Source organism: Capricornis sumatraensis, chromosome 20, assembly GCF_032405125.1.
Source record: "Capricornis sumatraensis isolate serow.1 chromosome 20, serow.2, whole genome shotgun sequence".
NCBI classification, from domain to species: domain Eukaryota; kingdom Metazoa; phylum Chordata; class Mammalia; order Artiodactyla; family Bovidae; genus Capricornis; species Capricornis sumatraensis.
In genome coordinates this window covers 67,015,301-67,033,653 of record NC_091088.1, presented here as the reverse complement: position 1 = coordinate 67,033,653, position 18,353 = coordinate 67,015,301, and the positions used below count along the sequence as shown (strand labels likewise).

Genomic DNA, 18,353 nt, shown 5'->3' with positions numbered 1-18,353 from the left:
CTACACGGGCGTGGTTTTCCTGTTGAGCGTGTTGGTGTTGGAGGCGCCGGCCTCCTTAGCTAGGGTCCCGGGGGCAGGCGCGGCGGGGGCGGGCGGGGCGGGCGCGGGCGCGGCTGGCGGCCCGGTGACCGTGACCGTGACGCCGCCGCCCGCCTCCTTGGGGAAGGCGTTGTGCAGCGTGAGGAAGCCGGGCGCCCCCGCGCGGTCCCGCTCCGCGCCCGCCCCGCCGCCACCGCCGCCGCCTCCCCCCGCGCCCCCCGTGCCCCCGGCCGCCCCGCCGTACGCCCCGCCGCCGGCACCGGCGCTTGCCAGCCCCGCGGCCACGCTGCCCTTGGACGGGTCGCGGCTGAGCGTGTACATGGAGATGTCCGTGGAGGCGAACCCCGGGCCCCCGGCGCCGCCGGGAGACGCGTCCCGCGAAGGCGACGGCTCGCTGGAGCGGGAGCTAGAGCGGGAGCGGCGGCGGTAGCGGAAGCGGTAACTGGGCAGACGGAGGATGGCCGAGGGGCCGCTCCCGCCACTGCCGCCCGCGCCCCCGCCGGCCTTGAGCAGGTCCGAGCGAGACTGGCAGTGCGCCTCGCGGCTGCGCTCGATGTAAATGTTGACGGCCAGCACGCCGATCACCTCGGCCAGGATGAACGACAGCCCGCCGAAGTAGAAGGACCAGCCGTATGAGTAGTGGTTCTTCTTCTCCTCGTCCCGCTTCGGGCCCGGCTCGCCCGCGTTGGCCGAGATGTACACGATCACCCCGATGATGTTGCTCAGGCCTGGGCGGGGACGGTCAGACGGGAGCCTCGAGGCCGTCCCTGGCCCCGCCCCCGCCCGGGCCCCGCCCCCGGTCTAGGCTCCGCCCTGATGATCTAGGCCCCGCCCTGCTCTGGCTTAAGCTCCGCCCAAGATGGCCTAGGCCCCGCCTCAAATGGGCCCTACCCAGCCCGGACTTGCCCAGGCCCTGACCCTCTGATCTAAGTTTCACTCCTGATGGTCTATGCCCCGCCCTGCTTTGGCCTAAGCTCCACCCACGGTGGCCTAGGCCCCGCCCATGTGGTCTAAGCTCCACCCCTGATGGTCTAGGCCGCGTCCTACTCTGGCCTAAGCTCCACCCATGACGGTCTAGTCGTTACCCCACTCTGGTCTAAGCTCCACCCACAATGATCTAGATCCCACCCCAGATGGTCCATATACCACACTGAGCATTTAGGCCCCAACCCGTGTTGATCTATGCTCGACCTGACATGGTCCAAGCCCTTTCCAGATGGCCTAAATTCCTCCCCAGCTGGCTCAGGCCCCACCTTAAACGGCCTCAGATCTTGCTTCGGATGGTCCACTATCCCTGGCTAATTCAGGTCACTCTAGCTGATCTAAACGCTGCCCTAGTTGGTCCAGGGCCCACCCTAGATGGTTCAGGCTCACCCTTAGTGGTCCAGATCCCTCCGCGAAGACCCAAGCCCTGCCCTAGACAGTCTTAACTCCTGCCCAGATGGTCCAGGCCCTTCCCTGGCTGGCCTAAGCTCTGCCCTTGATAAGATGACCCAGGCCCTATACTGATTGGTCTAACTCCCCCCTAACTTTATAAATCTGGCCTCACCCTCGACTCGTTTTAAGTCTGTTAATAAGGTAATCCCGTTGACTCTCTAGACCCCAACTCTGGTTGATCTGAACTCTCCCATGATTATCATCTATTCTAGGCTTTCCTCTTGGTAGCCTAATTAGAGCAGGAAAGAGGGGGACACAAGTTAGGAACTAGACAATCTTCTAGTCTAAGCCCCACCTCCAGCTTGCTAAGCCCCGCCCCCTGAGGATCGAGGCCAGACTTCCCTAGGCCCAGTTTGTAGTTACCCTCGCCTTTCAAATCCTCCAAGCCCCACCCCTGCAGGTCACATCCTTCTCCGAAAGCTTCCCCTGCTATTTATGCTGAGCCCTCCTCCTCCTCTTCAGGAGTCCACCGCTTTGAGAAGACTCTAAGTTCCGGAATTGCACAGTACTACTCACATCGAGTAGTAGGGGGGTCTTGCCCCTTTAAAAAGCCGTGCCTCACTACCGAGTTGGCCTGGAAACTTTCTCAGGACCCGCCCCTTCTTGGATACACCGGAGACCACAAGGTCCGGCCCCCTAGGGCAGGCTCCTCCCCAACTGCATTCAGGTCCTTCCTCCAGGTCCTCCCGAGCCTCAAGACCTCAGTTCAGCCTCAAGCTCCCCTCTTCCAGGTTCCTTCCCTTCCATCTCCTGGACCGCCGGCTTCGGAATCTGAACTCCTGGAATCCCGGATTACGCGGTAGACACCTGTCTGAGCTGGGTTCATTCCCCGAGAAGACGGCGGGAAGGCTACACTTCCCTCGCCCAGCGGGTGGCGATGGAGCTTGGGATAGAGCCTAGGAAGGCTCCGGGCCCCAGGGAGCGCCCTGGCAAGGTGGCTTTGCAGGCGCGCCCGCGCGCACGCACACAGACACACGTGCGAGCGCAGGTGGGCCGCCCCCTCCCTCTGCCTCTCACCTGCTGCCACGAACAGGATCCCTGCTCCCAGGATGATGTTCCTCTTGGACTTGTAGACGCGGGAGGCCGCCACGCACACGCCCCCGAGCAGCAGCAGGATGGCGCTGAGGATGGGGAAGATGCTGGAGGCCCGGACGACCCCTGGAGAGAGACCGGAGACGGGCGGGGAGTGGGGAGGGAACCAGGGCGTCAGTCACAGCCGCCTGTGCCCCTGGGGCCCCGCGCCTCCTCTGTGCCTTGTCCCCCTTCTCTCTCGCTGGTTCCCCATTCCTCCCCTCTGCCCGTGTTCTGGTTCTTTTTTGTCTCACTTTCTCTCCTCTTTAAAATTTCTCTCTTTCGCGATCTGATGGCCCCCCTCTCTTTTTCTTCGTCCTTTTCTTTCTTCCTCTGTGTTTCTGCTGGCATATTTTTTCTGCCCTTTAATTTTTCTAACCATTCTCCCTCTCTTCCACCCCACCCACCCCGCCTCTGAACGCCTCTATTTCCTTTGTGGACCATCTCCCTCTCTTTTTCCTTCTCGCACGCGCGTTCCCTTCCTCCCTTCTGCGCCTTTCCCCCTTTCTCCAGATCCTTCTTTTTATCACATCTCTAAATCCCGCTGTCCCTCCCACCCCCCGTCCGCCTGGCTTCACCTGTCTCTCCGGGTCTCTCTTCTGTCTTCCCCTGCCCCCTCCATCGCTCCCTCTCCCGCTCTCTTCTTTTTCTCCTCTTTTCTCCTCCCTTTTCTGCCTTGCTTCATCCGTAGCTCTGGGTTTCCCTTCTCTTTTCCCCTTTCTCCTCTCTCTCTCTCTCTCTGCAGTCCTTTCCACTCCCCCAAACCCCAAGCAACCAGATTCTGCGATTTCTGAGCCCGGCTGAGGCCACAGCCAATCCCAACTCGGGGTTTGCCGCGTTCTCGGGGTAGCTACCAATCGCACCGCGGGCTTCCCCAGCCAGCTCCCGGGAGTGGCCAGGCCGCGCCGCAGATTGCCTCTCGGGCCCTGGGTGCGGTTGGCCAATCCCGGCCCGGAGAGGGACAACCAGTCACGGCCCGGAGTACCCAGGCCGGCACGGCAGCCAATCAGCCCTGGGGATCCCCCGTCTGCCCGCCCCGAGGTGAGAGGAGGGGGCGGGAGAGGGCCCAGTGACCCAATCGGAGGCCAGAGGATCTCGGTATCTTGGCTTGGATTGGCTGACAAGCTCATCTCGGCGCGTCGATCTAAGCGCGGGAGCACAGCCCCCTCTCCCCTCCCACGTGTCCGAGCCCAGCAGCATCCCCCCAACTCCGCCCCAGACCCTCACGTACGGAGCAGATACTCCGCGCTGTCATGGTCGTAGTCCGTGTCCTCCGGGAAATGGTTGATCTTCACGCAGACGCCTCTTTTCAACCCTGGAGGGGGAATTGGGGGGAGGGGGGTGATGGTGGTGGGCACTTAACAGTTGGGGAACTCTGGGTGAGAAAAGACACCTCCCCCCTTTTCCTCAAACCTCTTCTCTTTCTGGGCTGATTGGGAGACAGGAAATACTGGCTCCTGAACACGTCTGCGCACCTGGGACAAACTTTCAAACTCCCTGGCCTCAGTTTCCCAACCAGGTTTTAAAACAAGGACAAAGGAAAACATCCAACACTCGCTAAAAGGCCACAAGGACCTTTGCCCTGTAACCTGGACGAGTACAGTCTCTCCGGGCTCCGTTTCCCCCTCTGTAAGAAAGAAGGTGTTGGTTTCAGTGATGTCAAGGACCCTTCAACTCGAAACCCGTTGAAACCACGTGGGAAAACGGAGAGGCAACGGAGGGCGAAAAGGACTCCATTTCCCCTGTGTATGTGTGTATGCTGGTCACTTAGTCGTGTCCGACTCTTTGCGACCCCATGTACTGTAACCTACCAGGCTCCTTGGTCCTTGGGATTCTCCAGGCAATACTGGAGTGGGCTGTCATTTCCTTCTCCAGGGGATCTTCCCAAACCAGGGCTCGAACCCAGATCTCCCGCATTGCAGGCAGATGCTTTACCGTCTGAGCCCTGTGAAGCCTTGAGGCCCTATGAAGCCTTGAGTCCCCGTGGAGGAGAGAGCAGCCCCAGTGGGTCAGTGGGGGTGTCGTCTCTTCAATCCTCTGTTTGGGGAGTAGGCTTCCCCCTCTTTCGGCGCCCAGCACCTGCAGTCCTCAGGGAGGCGATGGAGCGGTTGGAACAAGCCAAGGCAAGCTAGGGGTGAAGTATGCCTCCAGGGGTCCTGCAGTCACAGCCCACTCCTCCGTCCCAGAACATGCATCCTTACTTAGCTGGAGACTGGCATATAAATCAGTATAAAGACACTTTGTTTCCTCAATTCTCCAGGCGCCTTCCCATCTCCAGGCCTCTGCCCAGTGCTTTGGAACACTCAGCTCACATTCTTCCTGGAGAAGAACTTAACCCTTGCAAGAGAGCAGCGCCCGGGCACCTGCCTGAGGAAGTTTTCCCTCACAGAGACCCCTCCCACCCATTCTGGGTGGGGTAGCTGCTCCTTTTTTTTTTTTTTTAAACATGCATTGGGTTGCTCTATGATCTTCTTCAGCACGCTGGGAGTTCCTGAATGGGGTGGTGGGGCATGGGGTCTGATTCCTTCGTGTGTCTCTAGCATTGCCTGGCACCAAAGGAGGCGTCAAGAAATAAGTGTTGAAAGAATTAGATTATGAACCATAAGGATAGCAGAAAGGGAGGTTTGAGGCAGAAGATGACAGGGAAAGAAATGCGGGTAAAGGAAAGGATTGGAAAGAAGGACTATAAGGCAGTGACTAATTCCACTAAGCGCTAACATTTGTTAAGTGCTTCTGAGGTAGATTAACTCACCCGGAGCTCCCAGGAGACCCATGAAATAGATAATGGTATTGGTGTCGTGCAGTGGTAAGAACTGGAGTCGCACGGTTTGATGATGAAGCCTGAATCCATCATGTCCTTACACCACATCCTTGTTGGCCTTATTTGGACTAGTTTGCTTCTGTCCCTTTTCCTATAACATGGGGGATACTAGGATGCACCTCCCCGGTTTTTACGAGGGTTGAATCCAGGTACAGAGATTTAGCACTTTGCTGGGAACAGTGATACCGCGTCATACACCCATTGTCCAGATGAGGAAATAGAGGCATACAAAGCGTTCACTGATTCACAGCTGCTGGGTGGTGGAAGCAGAATTCAAGCACACAGCAGTTTGCTCCCACTGGAATCTAAGCCTGTAGGTGTCCCAGCATCTAGAAGAATGCCTAGAGCATTGGAAATGCTTGATATTTGCATATAAGAACGGCTGAATGGGCAAGAAGTGCATGAAAAGGTGGTCCGTATAAACTAATCATTAGGGAAATGCAAGTGAAAACAACAATGAAATACTATCTCATAGATATGAGATACCATCCCATTCAGACGGCTACTATAAACAAACAAAACAAAACAGAAAATAACCAGTGTTGGTGAGGATGCGGAGAAACTGGGACCTGTCTGCACTGTTGGTGGGAAAGTAAACTGGTTTGGTTTCTATGGACAACAGGATGGAGGGGCCTCAAAAAATTAAAAACAAAATTACTATGAAAGTGAAGTCACTCTGTCTTTGCGACCCCAGGCCCCTCTGTCCATGGGGTTTTCCAGGCAAGAATACTGGAGTGGGTTCCCATTTTCCTCTCGAGGGGATCTTCCGGACCCAGGGATTGAACTCAGGTCTCCCACATTGCAGGCAGACTCTTTACCCCCTGAGCCACCAGGGAATCCCATAATTCTTCAGTTTTAGGTTTTGGTTTATTTGGCCAGGAGGCATGTGGGGGACCTTAGCTGCAATTCCACCTCTGGGTATATACGAAAAAGAATTGATAGCAAGGTCTCTAAGAAATATACAAATATATCCATTTTTGTAGCAGCATTATTCACAACAGCCAAAAGCAACCTAAGGGTCCATCAACGCATGAACCGATAAACAAAGTGTGGCATGTGGATAGAACGGAATATTATCCAGCCTTTTAAAAACAATGGAATTCTAAGACATGCCACAACCTGGATGAACCTTGAAGACATGCAAAGTGTAATAAGTCAGTCACACGAATACAAACACTGTATGATCCCACTCATATGAGGTGTCTATAGTGGTCAAATTCACAGAGACAGAAAGAATGATGGTTGCCAGGGGCTGGGAGTGGGGAAGAATGGGTAGAGTTTCAATTCTGCACAATGAAAAGTGTTTTGGAGCTTGATACACAATGTAAATATACTTAACACTGCTGAACTGTGCTTTTAAAATGGGTTAAGATGATATATTTTATGTTATGTGCATTTTACTACACTTAAAAAAAAAGCAATTGAATGAATGAATGAAGATACATCTTGTGGGAGCAAATGCTTACCCAACAGCACGTCCGCTATGGTCTGGTAGGTGGGTTCAAGCTCTCTCTTTCTTGAATGGGATCATAGTGCTTTTCTCAAAATATGAATGATAATTCAGTGAGATTGAGCATGGAAAGTAGACAGCATGAAGACTCTCTCCACAGACTAGTCATGCTGTAAGTAATAATAACTAGTACTTTGTCGTTATTTAATCACTAAGTCATGGCTGACTCCTTGCGACCCCATGGACTGTACCCACCAGGCTCCTCTGTCCAAGGGATTTCCCAGGCAAGTATACTGGAGTGGGTTGCCATTCCCTTCTCCAGGGGATCATCCTGACCCAGGGATGGAACCCGTATCTCCTGCATTACAGGTGGATTCTTAACCACTGAATCACCTGGGAGGTCCACTTAACTAGTATAAAACTTACTGAGGGCTAACCACACACCAGACACCACTCCAAGCATTTGACAGCTGTTAACACTCTCAGAAGAGGACTGGATGGCATCACTGATTCAATGGACTTGAACTTGGGCAAACTCTGAGAGATGGTGAGGGACGGGGAGGTCTGGCGTGCTGCAGTCCATGGGGTCACAAAGGGTCGTACGCAACTTGGCGACTGAACAATACCCTCAGCATGGATGACCAACCCTAAGGATACCAGGAAATAATAGCACTCCTGCAAATTTCCCTGGTCGATCAGACAGTAAAGCGTCTGCCTACAATGCGGGAGACCCGGGTTCAATCCCTGGGTCAGGAAGATCCCCTGGAGAAGGGAATGGCAACCCACTCCAGTATTCTTGAGCTTCCCTGGTGGCTCAGATGGTAAAGCGTCTGCGTGCAATGTGGGAGACCTGGGTTCGACCCCTGGGTTGGGAAGATCTCCTGGAGAAGGAAATGGCAACCCACTCCAGTATTCTTGCCTGTAGAATCCCACGGACGGAGGAGCATGGTAGGCTATAGTCCATGCGGTCTCAAAGAGTGGGACACGACTGAGCGACTTCACTTCACTGCTTCACTTCACTGCATTATAGGTGAGGAAACTGAGGCGTAAGTTGCTCAATCCCATGCTCAATCCCATGTAGAAGTTAAATCATGAGGAGGAGAGTTTGGACCTCAGAGGTGAGCTTTCTGCTTGTTCATTTGTTTGGGCTACACTGTGCAGCTTGTGGGATCTTAGTTCCCCAACCAAGGATCGAACCCGTGTCCCCTGCAGTAGAAGCAGGGAGTCCTAACCACTGCACGGCCAGGGAATTCCCAGAACGGAGTGTCTTTAGGGAAGCAGAACCCAGTGGTTATGGTAGCCACAAGCTCAGGCTTTGAAAGTGTATTCTCTGGCTCTGCATACCAGGACGGTAACTTCCCAGTTGTGTGGCTTTTGGGTTTTGAATACCTCTGAGCTTCAGCTTCCTGGCTTGGAAAATGAGGATGGTGATATGACCAGATAAGGTTTGACAAGTGCTCACTCCGCGTACGTGTGGGGCTTCCCAGCTGGCGCCGTGGTTAAAGAACCGTCTGCCAATGCAGGAGACACAAGAGATGCAGGTTCGATCCGTGAGTGGGGAAGGTCCCCTGGAGGCGGGCAAGGCAACTCACTGCAGTATCCTGGCCTGGAGAATCCCATGAAAAGAGGAGCCTGGTGGGCTACATTGACCGGGTCGCAAAGAGCTGGACACACTGAAGCGACTTAGCACGCACACGCTGTGAAACACAGGAGTTAAAGAGCAGAAAACCAGCTTGCCTCTGCATATTATCCAACTGCCTGAGCTGGGAGCTCTGTGCGTGCAGGAATGGTGGTGATGAAAACCGGCGCGTCCCTGAGGGCTGGCAGAGCACAGACCCCGGCGGGCGTGGGGGTGAAGGCCCGTGCAGACGCGCCTACTGCCCCCCGCATGTTGGGTGGCCTTGTAGCTGACTCACTTCCCCTTTCTGGCCATCAGCTTCCTGCTCTGACAAACTCTCGTGATAATAATACCTTCCCTCCTGGAGCAATTGGGAGGATTCAATGAGATAATAAGGCCTGCTAAGTGCTGAGCACAGGGGCTTTCAATAGACTGCTAGAGTAAATTGGGCTGTAGGTCCAAATTCTGGGCGCTGAGATTCCTGAGAAGGGGGCTAAACCCAGCCCCAGGAGGTTGGTTCTGAAAGGTGGCAGTTGAGATGAAGGGTGAGCTTAAAATATGCAGCAGATTTCAGATTCATTTTGAAGAAGAAAGCATCGTATTTCATTAATATTTGTTATATTGCTCACATACTAAAATAATATTTTGGCTCTGCTTGGTTAAATAAAATCGGTTACTAACCTTTATATTAATATACTATATAATTGCATTTATTAAATTAGATCCGTTGAACCTTCGCTTTTTATTTGTTTTAATGTCACTTAGTGTTGTTGTTGAATCACTCAGTCGTGTCCGACTCTTCGCGACCCCGTGGACTGTAGACCGCCAGGATCCTCTGTCTGCAGGCTTCTCCAGTCAAGAAGACTAGCGTGTGTTGCCATTTTCTTCTCTAGAGGATTTTCCCAACCCAGGGACTGAACCCACGTCTCCTACATTGGCAGGCAGATTCTTTACCACTGAACCACTAGGGAAGCCCTTTAATGTCACTAGTAGAAAGCTACAGTCCACGGGGTGGCAAAGAGTCGGAAAGGACTGAGCGAGTCAGCCAAGCACACAGCACAGAAACATTTAAGTTAGAGAGGCAGCTTGTGTGATGTTTCTGTTGGGCAGCGCTGGCTGGAGGGATGGGACTCCCTGGTTATCGAGGAGGGGAGATTCAGGGATGGGTCACCCAAATTCCTAATAATAAGGACAGAATAGAAGCCACACAGTCTAGCCTTTACGCTGTGTCTACTGGCCTTCTGAATGGAATAACTCACTGGGCCCCCTCCGTAGCTCTGTAGGCTAGGGGTTATTATAACGCCCATCTCACTGATGGTGAAAAGCAGCAGAGATGTTGAACATATGGCTCAAGGTCACGTTTCAGTGCCTGGCAGGCAGGAGGTAACCCAGTGAGTTCTGTTCCAGAGTCTGGGTCTCCAACACCACTTCCTACTGCGTTCCTCAGAGACGCTTGGAAGGAGACAGGATGAGACCCAAGAATTCCCTGGGGGACAGCACCTTCTGGGGACCGTGGCCCCGGGGGAACAGTTTCTACACTCCTGGATCCTTGGATAGGATGGAGGCTGGTGGATGTGCTGACTTAGGAAACAAAGCAGACGTGGGCTCCAGCGTGGACGCGATGGCCTGTTAGCTGTGTGACCTTGGGAAAGTTGCTTCCCTTCTCTGAGCCCTAAGCTTTTGGTCGTAAACAGTGCACAGGGTTACTGTGAGACTCCAGTGGCACACGAATGATGATCAAGTAACAATGAAGCCGACCTGCCTTTAACCCGTCCTTAAGTCACTTCCTTTGTCTCTGGGGACCCCACTTAGCCCGTTATTTCCCCCCATCCTCTGTGGTCTCCCCTTTCTTAGCTCCCTTCGCTGGCTCTTCTCATCTGTCTGATTGTCTTTGAATACTGGACTAGCTCAGTCATTGGCCCTTCAGCTACTCTTTGTGTGTGTTTCCGCCTCTGCTCATCCATCCACATGCCATGACGCACCACCCCCCCAGCCCAGACATCCTCCTGAACTCTGGCCTCATACGTCTTATCGCTAATGTCTTAGATCGGGGGCGGGGGAGGTTAGCAAACTACGGCCCAACGGCCAAACCCAGTGAAGAGTAGGTTTTACTTATTTAAAAAAAAAAAAAAAAGATTGAAAAACTGTCAAGGAAGACTCTCGTGGTATGAGAAAATGATATAGAATTCAAATGTCAGTGCCCGTAAATGAAGTTTAATTGGAACCCCGCCACACTCATCCACTCACGCATTGTCTCCGGTTGTTTTTAGGAGTAGCGGTGACAGAGATCACACGCCCCACGAAGCCTAAAAGATCGGCTGTGCGGCGCTTTGTGGGGCCTCTCCTATGCGGACTCCTGTCTTAGACATTATGACCAGCAGGCACCCCCAATTTAACATTTCCAAACCTGAGCTCATGAGAGCCCTCCTTACGATAAATTAGGGCTTCCCTGGCGGCTCAGATGGTAAAGAATCTGCCCACCAATGTGGGAGACACGGGTTCGATCCCTGGGTCCTGAAGATCCCCTAGAGAAAGAAGGGAAAGACTACCCACTCCAGTATTCTTGCCTGGAGAATCCCATGGACAGAGGACCCTGGTGGGCTACAGACCATGGGGTTACAAAGAGTCGGGCGTGACTTAGCGACTAAACAACTGAGAGAAAGTAAGACAAATACATAAAACACCAACTGTTTCAACTGATAAATACCCCCTGCCTCCACCCCTACCACACTGTCCAGGGCTCAGGCCATAGACTTCGAGCAGTGACTCTCACTAGGGGCAGTTTTATTCCTAGACCAGAGACAGCTGGCGATTTTGGTGGCCACGCTGATGGATGCTGCTGGTCTTTGGAGGTAGAGCCCGGGAATATTGCTAAACCTCCTACAACACAGAGGACCTTCCTTCCACCTGCCACCCACCACCACCACCGGCCACTGCAATGCGGAATTATCCATCCCCCAAAAGGTCAACAAGGCTGAGGTTGGACAACCCTGCTTTCAAGACATCCAGACTCCTTTCTCTCACATTCTGCCACTGTCCCCATCAGCAGTTCCTGCCTGCCCGCTCTAGCTGCAGAAAGTGCTCTCAATTCAAACCCTAATTCTACGTCTCCCACCCCAGATAAGCCAGCTCCTGTTTTCCCTTTTCCCTCCCACCTCCCTCTCAGAGACACAGCACAGCGATCCCCTTAACCTTTCAGCCAGCTCCTATCACTCCTCTGCCCAGGAGCCTACGACGGAAAAAGCAGATCACATCCCAGGACCTGAAAGTTCGTGCACCGTGCTGGCACCTCCTACTGCGTTCCTCCTTCACCAGCTCTGCCCTGGCTGGGTGGTGGGCCTCCCCTGGCAGTCAGACACGAGGCACATTCCCATTGATGAGCCGGGTTCTACAGCCTAAAGCATTTCCCTCCAGAAGCCACATGGCTCCATCTCTGGGTCCATTCAGCCCACCCTTCGGATGTCAGCCGCTCGGTCTCCTTTATCTCCAGTTTCTACAGCTTCACACTCTTGCCCCTAACACTTCTGGTCCCCTCCTTTGCTCTTTTTCCTCCTTAGCACTCAGCTCCATCTAACACCCTAGATGTTGTATTTACTCATCTCTCTTCTCATCTGTCTCTCCTTCTAGAATGTAAGACACATAACAACAGGGATCTTTGTTGTTGCTGTTTTTCCTTGCACTGAGCTGTAGCTCCAGTATCAAGAATGGTGCCTGGCACATAGTAGAAACTCAATAAACAGTGCTTTTGAAGGAGGGGATGAGAACATGGAAATATTATGATTCATACATTGTCCTGGGGGTTCCAAGAGGCAAGTCCCCGCACACGGCTCTGTGCCTGATGCTCGGTCAGACCAGGGAATGAAGATGAAGTCAGATGCCCGCACGAGGAAGAGAGTAACATCATGGGGAAATTGGGTGGGTGTGAGGCAATAGGGAGCAGAGGTGACTGGGGAAAAGGAGACCCACGTGCGTGATCTGAAGAAGCAGCTGCTACTGGGACCTGGCCGACCAGGACTGCTGGACAATGCCAGCCCCGTGCTATCAGATCTGCCACTAGTTCAAAAGAAGCTGGAGATCGGATTCTCAACGTGCAGCCTCCCTATTTTTAAATGTTGGCAACCGATTCCGATTGTGGTTTCGGTTTTAAATGCTCCGCACGCCAGACAAAGAATATCTGTAACTCCCATCCTTCAGACCCGAGTTCTCCTGGCTCTGCCCCCAGCCACAGCTGGGTGACCTCGGGCGAGTGGCTTAACTTCTCTGAGCCTCACTTTCCTCATCCCCAACCAGAGGATAGCATCCTGCCCCCGCCAGGGGATTAAATAAGAGAATAACATTTCTGGCCTATTGAGAGCGCCCAGCAAAACGGAGGAGGAAACGATGGGGAAAAGAGAAGGATTAAAAACAGAGAAGTGACAAATTGTGATCTTTTGGGTCCTGTAGGGGGAAATTGGGGATTGGCTGGTTCCTTCTTGGCGTTGCAGACCAGGGCTGGTGAGGCTGGGGAGGTGAGCAGGTAGCGGCCACACAGGGGAGGGGGGACCGACGCACGAGAGGACTGGGACTCAGGCGTCCTGCGCCCCAGCACCTCCATGCCATGTGGAAAGAAATGGCAAAGCTGAGAATGGGACGGAGGGGTTGATAAGAGGAAGAGGGCTGGCCCAGGGGGACAGTTGGGGTACGTGGGAGGCAGAGGCAACCGATTGGGAGGGAGGCTGCAAGAGGGAAAGAGCAGGGCCAGAGAAAGAGCGGAGACGGAGACTGGAAGAGGCAGTGCCTCCGCTGCCAGAGGAAGAGGCCAAAGGGAGGCTGAGTGGACACAGTGGGAAGCAGAGCCCCAGAAAGGGCCAGGAAAGACAAGGACCAGGGGCGGAGGCGGGGACAGGAAGCCAGGACAAGACTCCCGGAAGACAAGCCCCCAAAAGCAAAGAGGAGGGGACCACGAGTTCCGGTCCGACGGGGCGTGATGTTTGAGGGGACAAACAGCCCACGTGGGGCCAGAGGGTCAAAGGGGATGAGGAAGGCGCTGGAGACGGGGTCATCCGAGGTCGGGGCGCTCAGAGCCAGGACCCGGGGAGCAACGATGCCGCGGGCAAGAAGGAGCAGCCTCGAGATCGGGGGTGAGAGGGCAGGAGGGCGGGAAGGCAGAGGGTGCCAGCGTTGGGGTCCAGGCTGAGGGGGTCCCCTGGTAGAGGGAGGCCGGACCCCCGGAGGGGTGGGAGGGAGAGAGGAGGGGGCGCTTTCCCCGCGAAGGGAGGGAAGAGGAAAAGGCTCAAGGGGCCCTGCTGGGTGATGGAGAGGCGAGCTGGGAGGCGGGGTTCAGGCGAGGGTCAGGACCCAGAGAAGGGTGGGAAGGGTGGGGGGCCAAGGGTGGCGGGGGGCGGTGGCCAGGCAGGAGCAGCGGCGGACGAAGGGCCACCCAGGGTGGAGGCCGCGGGAGACCCGGGAGACTTGGGGGCGGGGGCGCGGGGCCCTACCTTCCAGGCAGCAGATCCTCCAGAGGCCCGAGTGCGTGAGGCCGCCGGGGTCCTTCTTCTCCGCGGCGCCGCCGCCCCCGCGCTGGGGGGGCCCGTCGTCGCCGCTGGCGCCCGCCGTGAGGTTGGTGGTGTTGCAGATAAAGGCGCGCGTGTACAGCCAATAGTCGGTGCTGATGGCGATGGTCATGAGGCCGAAGGCCGCGAAGGCGCCCACCGTCGTCAGCAGCACCTGCACCCCCTTCTCGCACCAGAGGCCCCGCTCCTCGTTCCAGCGCTTCAGCGACTCCAGCTTGACCACGGGCAGCCGGGGGGCCGCGGGCCACCACCGGGGCAGCGGGGGCGGGGCCGTGCCGGCGGCTGGTGGGGGGCACAGCGCAGGCAGAAGTGGGGGGCCCCCCCGAGGCGGAGGGCCGGGGAGGGGGGGCGGCTGGGGAGGGGGCCGGCGAGGAGGAGGCTGCAGGCCGGGGACGGGGTCAGAGGGCCGCCATGGTCGCCTGCGAGTGGAGGGCAGGGGTAAGGCGAGAGAAGGATTAGACAGGGGCTCGCCTGGATACCGCGGCACCTGCACCCCTCCCCACGCTAAATATATATATATATACCCCTACTGTTTCCTAGGTTGAAGAAACGCCTTCCACGATGCTTACCTCTGCCTCCCTCGCTCTGAAAAACATTTCCCTGTGTCCAATAGTCTTCCCACTAACCTCCTTCAGAGAAAAAGCCACCCCCCATCCCTGCATCCCTGCCAGTGGGTAGGACACTCTTCCAGGCCCCCCTGACTCCGCCCCCTGGTCTCACTGTCCCCCACCCCCAACACACACACACAGGGAAACCATCCCTCGCTCCCAGCCCCCAGAGCCTCCTCCTCCCAAGGAACCCCTGTCCTGCTCCTCATTTCTTACAAAATGTTCTCATAAAGTTCTCCCCCTTCCCTATCTTCCCCTGCAAGGCCCACCTCTTCACCTACCATGGCCTCTACTAAGGAAAAAGAAACCTCCCAATCTCTCCTTAGCTGGAGAGAAAAAAAGAAAAAAGCCAACAGCACAACAGAACCTAAATCTCCCCAACTGATCCTCACTGTGTGCACAACTCGGAAGAACACAGCTATCACCATCTCACCTCCAGGGTCTCCTCTCTATGGGAATCCCCCTACCCCCCACCCCACCCCCAACCCCAGGACTCGGTCTCTGGACCAGAGTTCTCAACCTTGATGGCACCTTGAAACCACCAGAGGACCTTGAAAGACACTGATGCTTGAGAAACTCCAGTTTCACCAGCCTGGGGTGTATGTAGCCCTGAGCATCTAGGTTTTTAGAAGCTCCCCAGGCGATTCTTTTAAACAATCCAACAGTGTTGGACTCTCTGGTTTAGAAGAATGGCCCGCATCTCCATTAACATCCCCTCTAACTGCCCCCACCTGGCTCCCTCCGACCATCCTCCCATCCCCTACCATGTATTGGACTCAAGGAAAACCCCCCCCCCCACTCTCTCGTTTCCTTATGGGAGTCTTCCGAAACGGATTCAACTTAGACAAACTCATCATAGCCATCGCTTTCTCCTCCATTAAGAAAAATTTCCTCCGTGAGTTGCATGGCATTTTCTACTCACAGGAATCCCTTTCTCCAGACCCCAAACTCTTCTCCATTCAGAAATCTGCCACGCTTGGGCCTGTGAACTCCCAGCGGTGGAAGGAAATCCCCCAGCCCCTGCCGAGCATCCCCCTACCCTATTACCCTGCCGCCCCCCCCAGCTCCCCACTACTTCCGAGCCCTATCTGTCACCCAGGAGGATAAGCCCCGTCCATCGACTCCAGATCTCCCCAGCTCACTTTGACCTCCCACTCTCTCTTGAACTTACAAGAACCTCCTCCCCTCACCTCTACCCTGACTTTCACATCGTGAAGAGTCAATCCCATAAACTCCTGCCATCCTGCTCCACTCACTCTGGCTCCCAACATCTCTTCTGCTCAAGAGAATCCCCTTCGTGGCTCTCCAGCAACCCCCCAACTCCCCTTCTTGGGAACACCCCCAGACCTCCCCCTACTCTTTCATCTGTGCAGCAACGTACATTGCACATTTATTTTTCTTCCAAATTTAAAAAGCTCCCCTCCATAGATGGTGCCACTCAGAAAAATCTGATCCCCAAGATTACAACTCTTTTTCAAGCAGGAATAATTTCCCACTCAGCACCCCCCAAGTGTCCCTTCACGTTCCTCTCCCACAGCACCCCACCACCATGCCCCCCGGCCCTGCTCCTTCCATCCCATTCCAGGCATACATCCCTTACCTGCTCCCACCACTCACTTTCCTACGCTTCTTCCCCCAAACCCCTATTCCAGTTAAGAACCTGGAAGCCTTAGGGGAGGGGGGGAACCAACCCCATACTGGGTCCCATATCAGGGTGACCTTGGCCTCTTCCACCCCCATCAGCTGGCCCTCTCTGGGTTTGCTCCAAGGAGGGGTGTTGGAAAGGTTGTCTAGGGGGGGTGTCTCCATGGCAACTGGGGCCCCACACGTGTGTTCTCTCCTCCCCTCCACTCCTGCCTGCCCACGCGCGGCCCCTGGCCCGCCTGATCCATCAGTGCCCTGGACGCTGACATCCGCAGACACCTCCCCACCACCACCACCACTCCTCACTTCTGGACCCTTCCCCTCTCTCCTCTCTAGAAAGATGCTGAGTTTACCCTCCTGTCCACCTCTCGGCCTCTTCTCTCCGCATCTGTGCCCCTCACCACTGGCAGCATCACCTCCACTGTCCTAGCAAATTCCTGCCTCCACCTGGGGTGAGGCTGTGACCCCGGGATGTACCCCTGCCCCTGCGGGGGGCCCCCTAAAGCCACCATCCCTGGGATAAGGAAGGGATGGAAAGAGGAGGCCCCTGAGCGAAATTCTCCATCAGATCAAGATCGGAAGATCTTTTCATTTTGTCGATTTGGGGGGCAATTTGCTTGGTTTTAGGGGTTCTTGCTTTCATCCCCCTGTCAGCGGCAGCAAAGGAGGGAGCAGGGGACCCCCCAATTCCAAAGCTCCGGTATATGAGAGGGGTCATCTTCCCCTCTCCCTCGGAAGGGGACCAGCTCCTTCCTCCAGAATTGGTGGGGCGGGGGGGTGTCACAGAGCCTTCCTTCTACACATCCACCCACCTCCGATTAATAAAAAGATCTGTCTCACCTCTGTTAACGATAGGTCAACTCTCCGATGCACTGGGGAGGGGACGTTGAGCCCCCTTGTCGGCAACCCCCCCAGAACAGCCCTTGGGGCTCCCAATTCTCACTGCTCCCCCTCCCCCAGCAGCGAGGGACCCAGGCGTCCGACCTGGTCGGGGGCGGTGACGAGGAGGTGAACAGCGGGGAATGGGGGTGTTGAGCTGGGAGGGGAGGCTGGGGGCAGCTCTGAGCTCGGGCCCCCGAGGGAGAGGGGGTCGGGATGGGGGGGAAAAAAAAGGTGAGGAGACAATTTGGTTCTCGTGTCGCCGGGTAAAGTGCGGAGCTGGAGGACGAGCGAGGGAAGGAGGAGGGAGGGGGGAGGGGAGCCGCCGAGGATGGGGGAGCCACGGAGCGGAGATGGATGGGGGGGGAGGGAAGTGGTGGGGGGAAGGGTCTGCGTGGCAGGAGGAAGCTGAGGAAGAAGAGAGAGACCCAGAGAGGGAGGCAGAGAGACGGAGCCAGGAGAAGCGGAAAGAGAGAGACCCGGAGTCGGGGAAACAGAAATGGGGGAGGGAGAAAATTGGGGGAGGCAGCGGCTGGTGGCAGAAGGAAGTTGAAGAGGGAGACACACACAGAGAGAGCGAAATACCCAGAGAGAGAAGGGGGCAGAGGCAGAGACGGAAAGAGAGAAAGCCAGAGACGGGGGAGAGATGGGCGTGGGGAAAGACTTCGGCGAGGGGGAGGATGGGGGGTCAGGATCTGGGTAGCAGGAGGAAAGAAGAGACAGAGAGAGTCATCCAGAGAGGGGGAGGAGAGACAGATGGGGGGAGACAGACAGAGAGAGACCGAGAGCATGGGGGAGAGAGAGGGGGAGAGGAAGGGAGAGACGAAGCAGGGAGAGAAATTGGGGTTGGGGGCAACAGTCCCAATAGAGGGAAGAACGCTAGAGAGAGGAGAGAGAGAACACGAAAGAAATTTAGGCAGGCGGGAGCTGAGTGGCAGAAAGTGCCTGGAGACAGAAAGGCAGGTGCAGAAGGGAAGAGAGAGACCCAGAGAGGGAGACAGATGGGGATAGACTGGGGCTGGGGGAGCGAGAGATCCAGGGAACCGGAGACAGAGGTAGAGACGGAAGAGGCATCCAAAACAAGCCGGAGGAAAATAGAGGGGCCAGCCTCCGACGAACGGAGGAGGTCAGAGAGAACGGCTCCCCCTGCCCCCGCCCCCGCCCGCGGCCCCAGCCTCCGCTCCCTACCCCCATCCCCATTTCAAAGCCACCACCCCACCCCCACTAGCCTCCA

The 18,353-nt window shown here is 55.7% G+C and overlaps 1 protein-coding gene across 1 annotated transcript; it reads right to left on the bottom strand.

Annotated features, from left to right (window-relative positions):
- Positions 1-14,196, bottom strand: CACNG8 (calcium voltage-gated channel auxiliary subunit gamma 8). Its single transcript, XM_068992650.1, has 4 exons — positions 13,914-14,196; positions 3,779-3,862; positions 2,494-2,634; positions 1-767 (listed from the first exon to the last, which is right to left on the bottom strand). The coding sequence occupies exons 1-4, from the start codon at positions 14,098-14,100 to the stop codon at positions 1-3; spliced, it is 1,179 nt and encodes a 392-aa protein (XP_068848751.1). The 5' UTR covers positions 14,101-14,196.
- Positions 14,197-18,353: the final 4,157 nt, after the last annotated feature.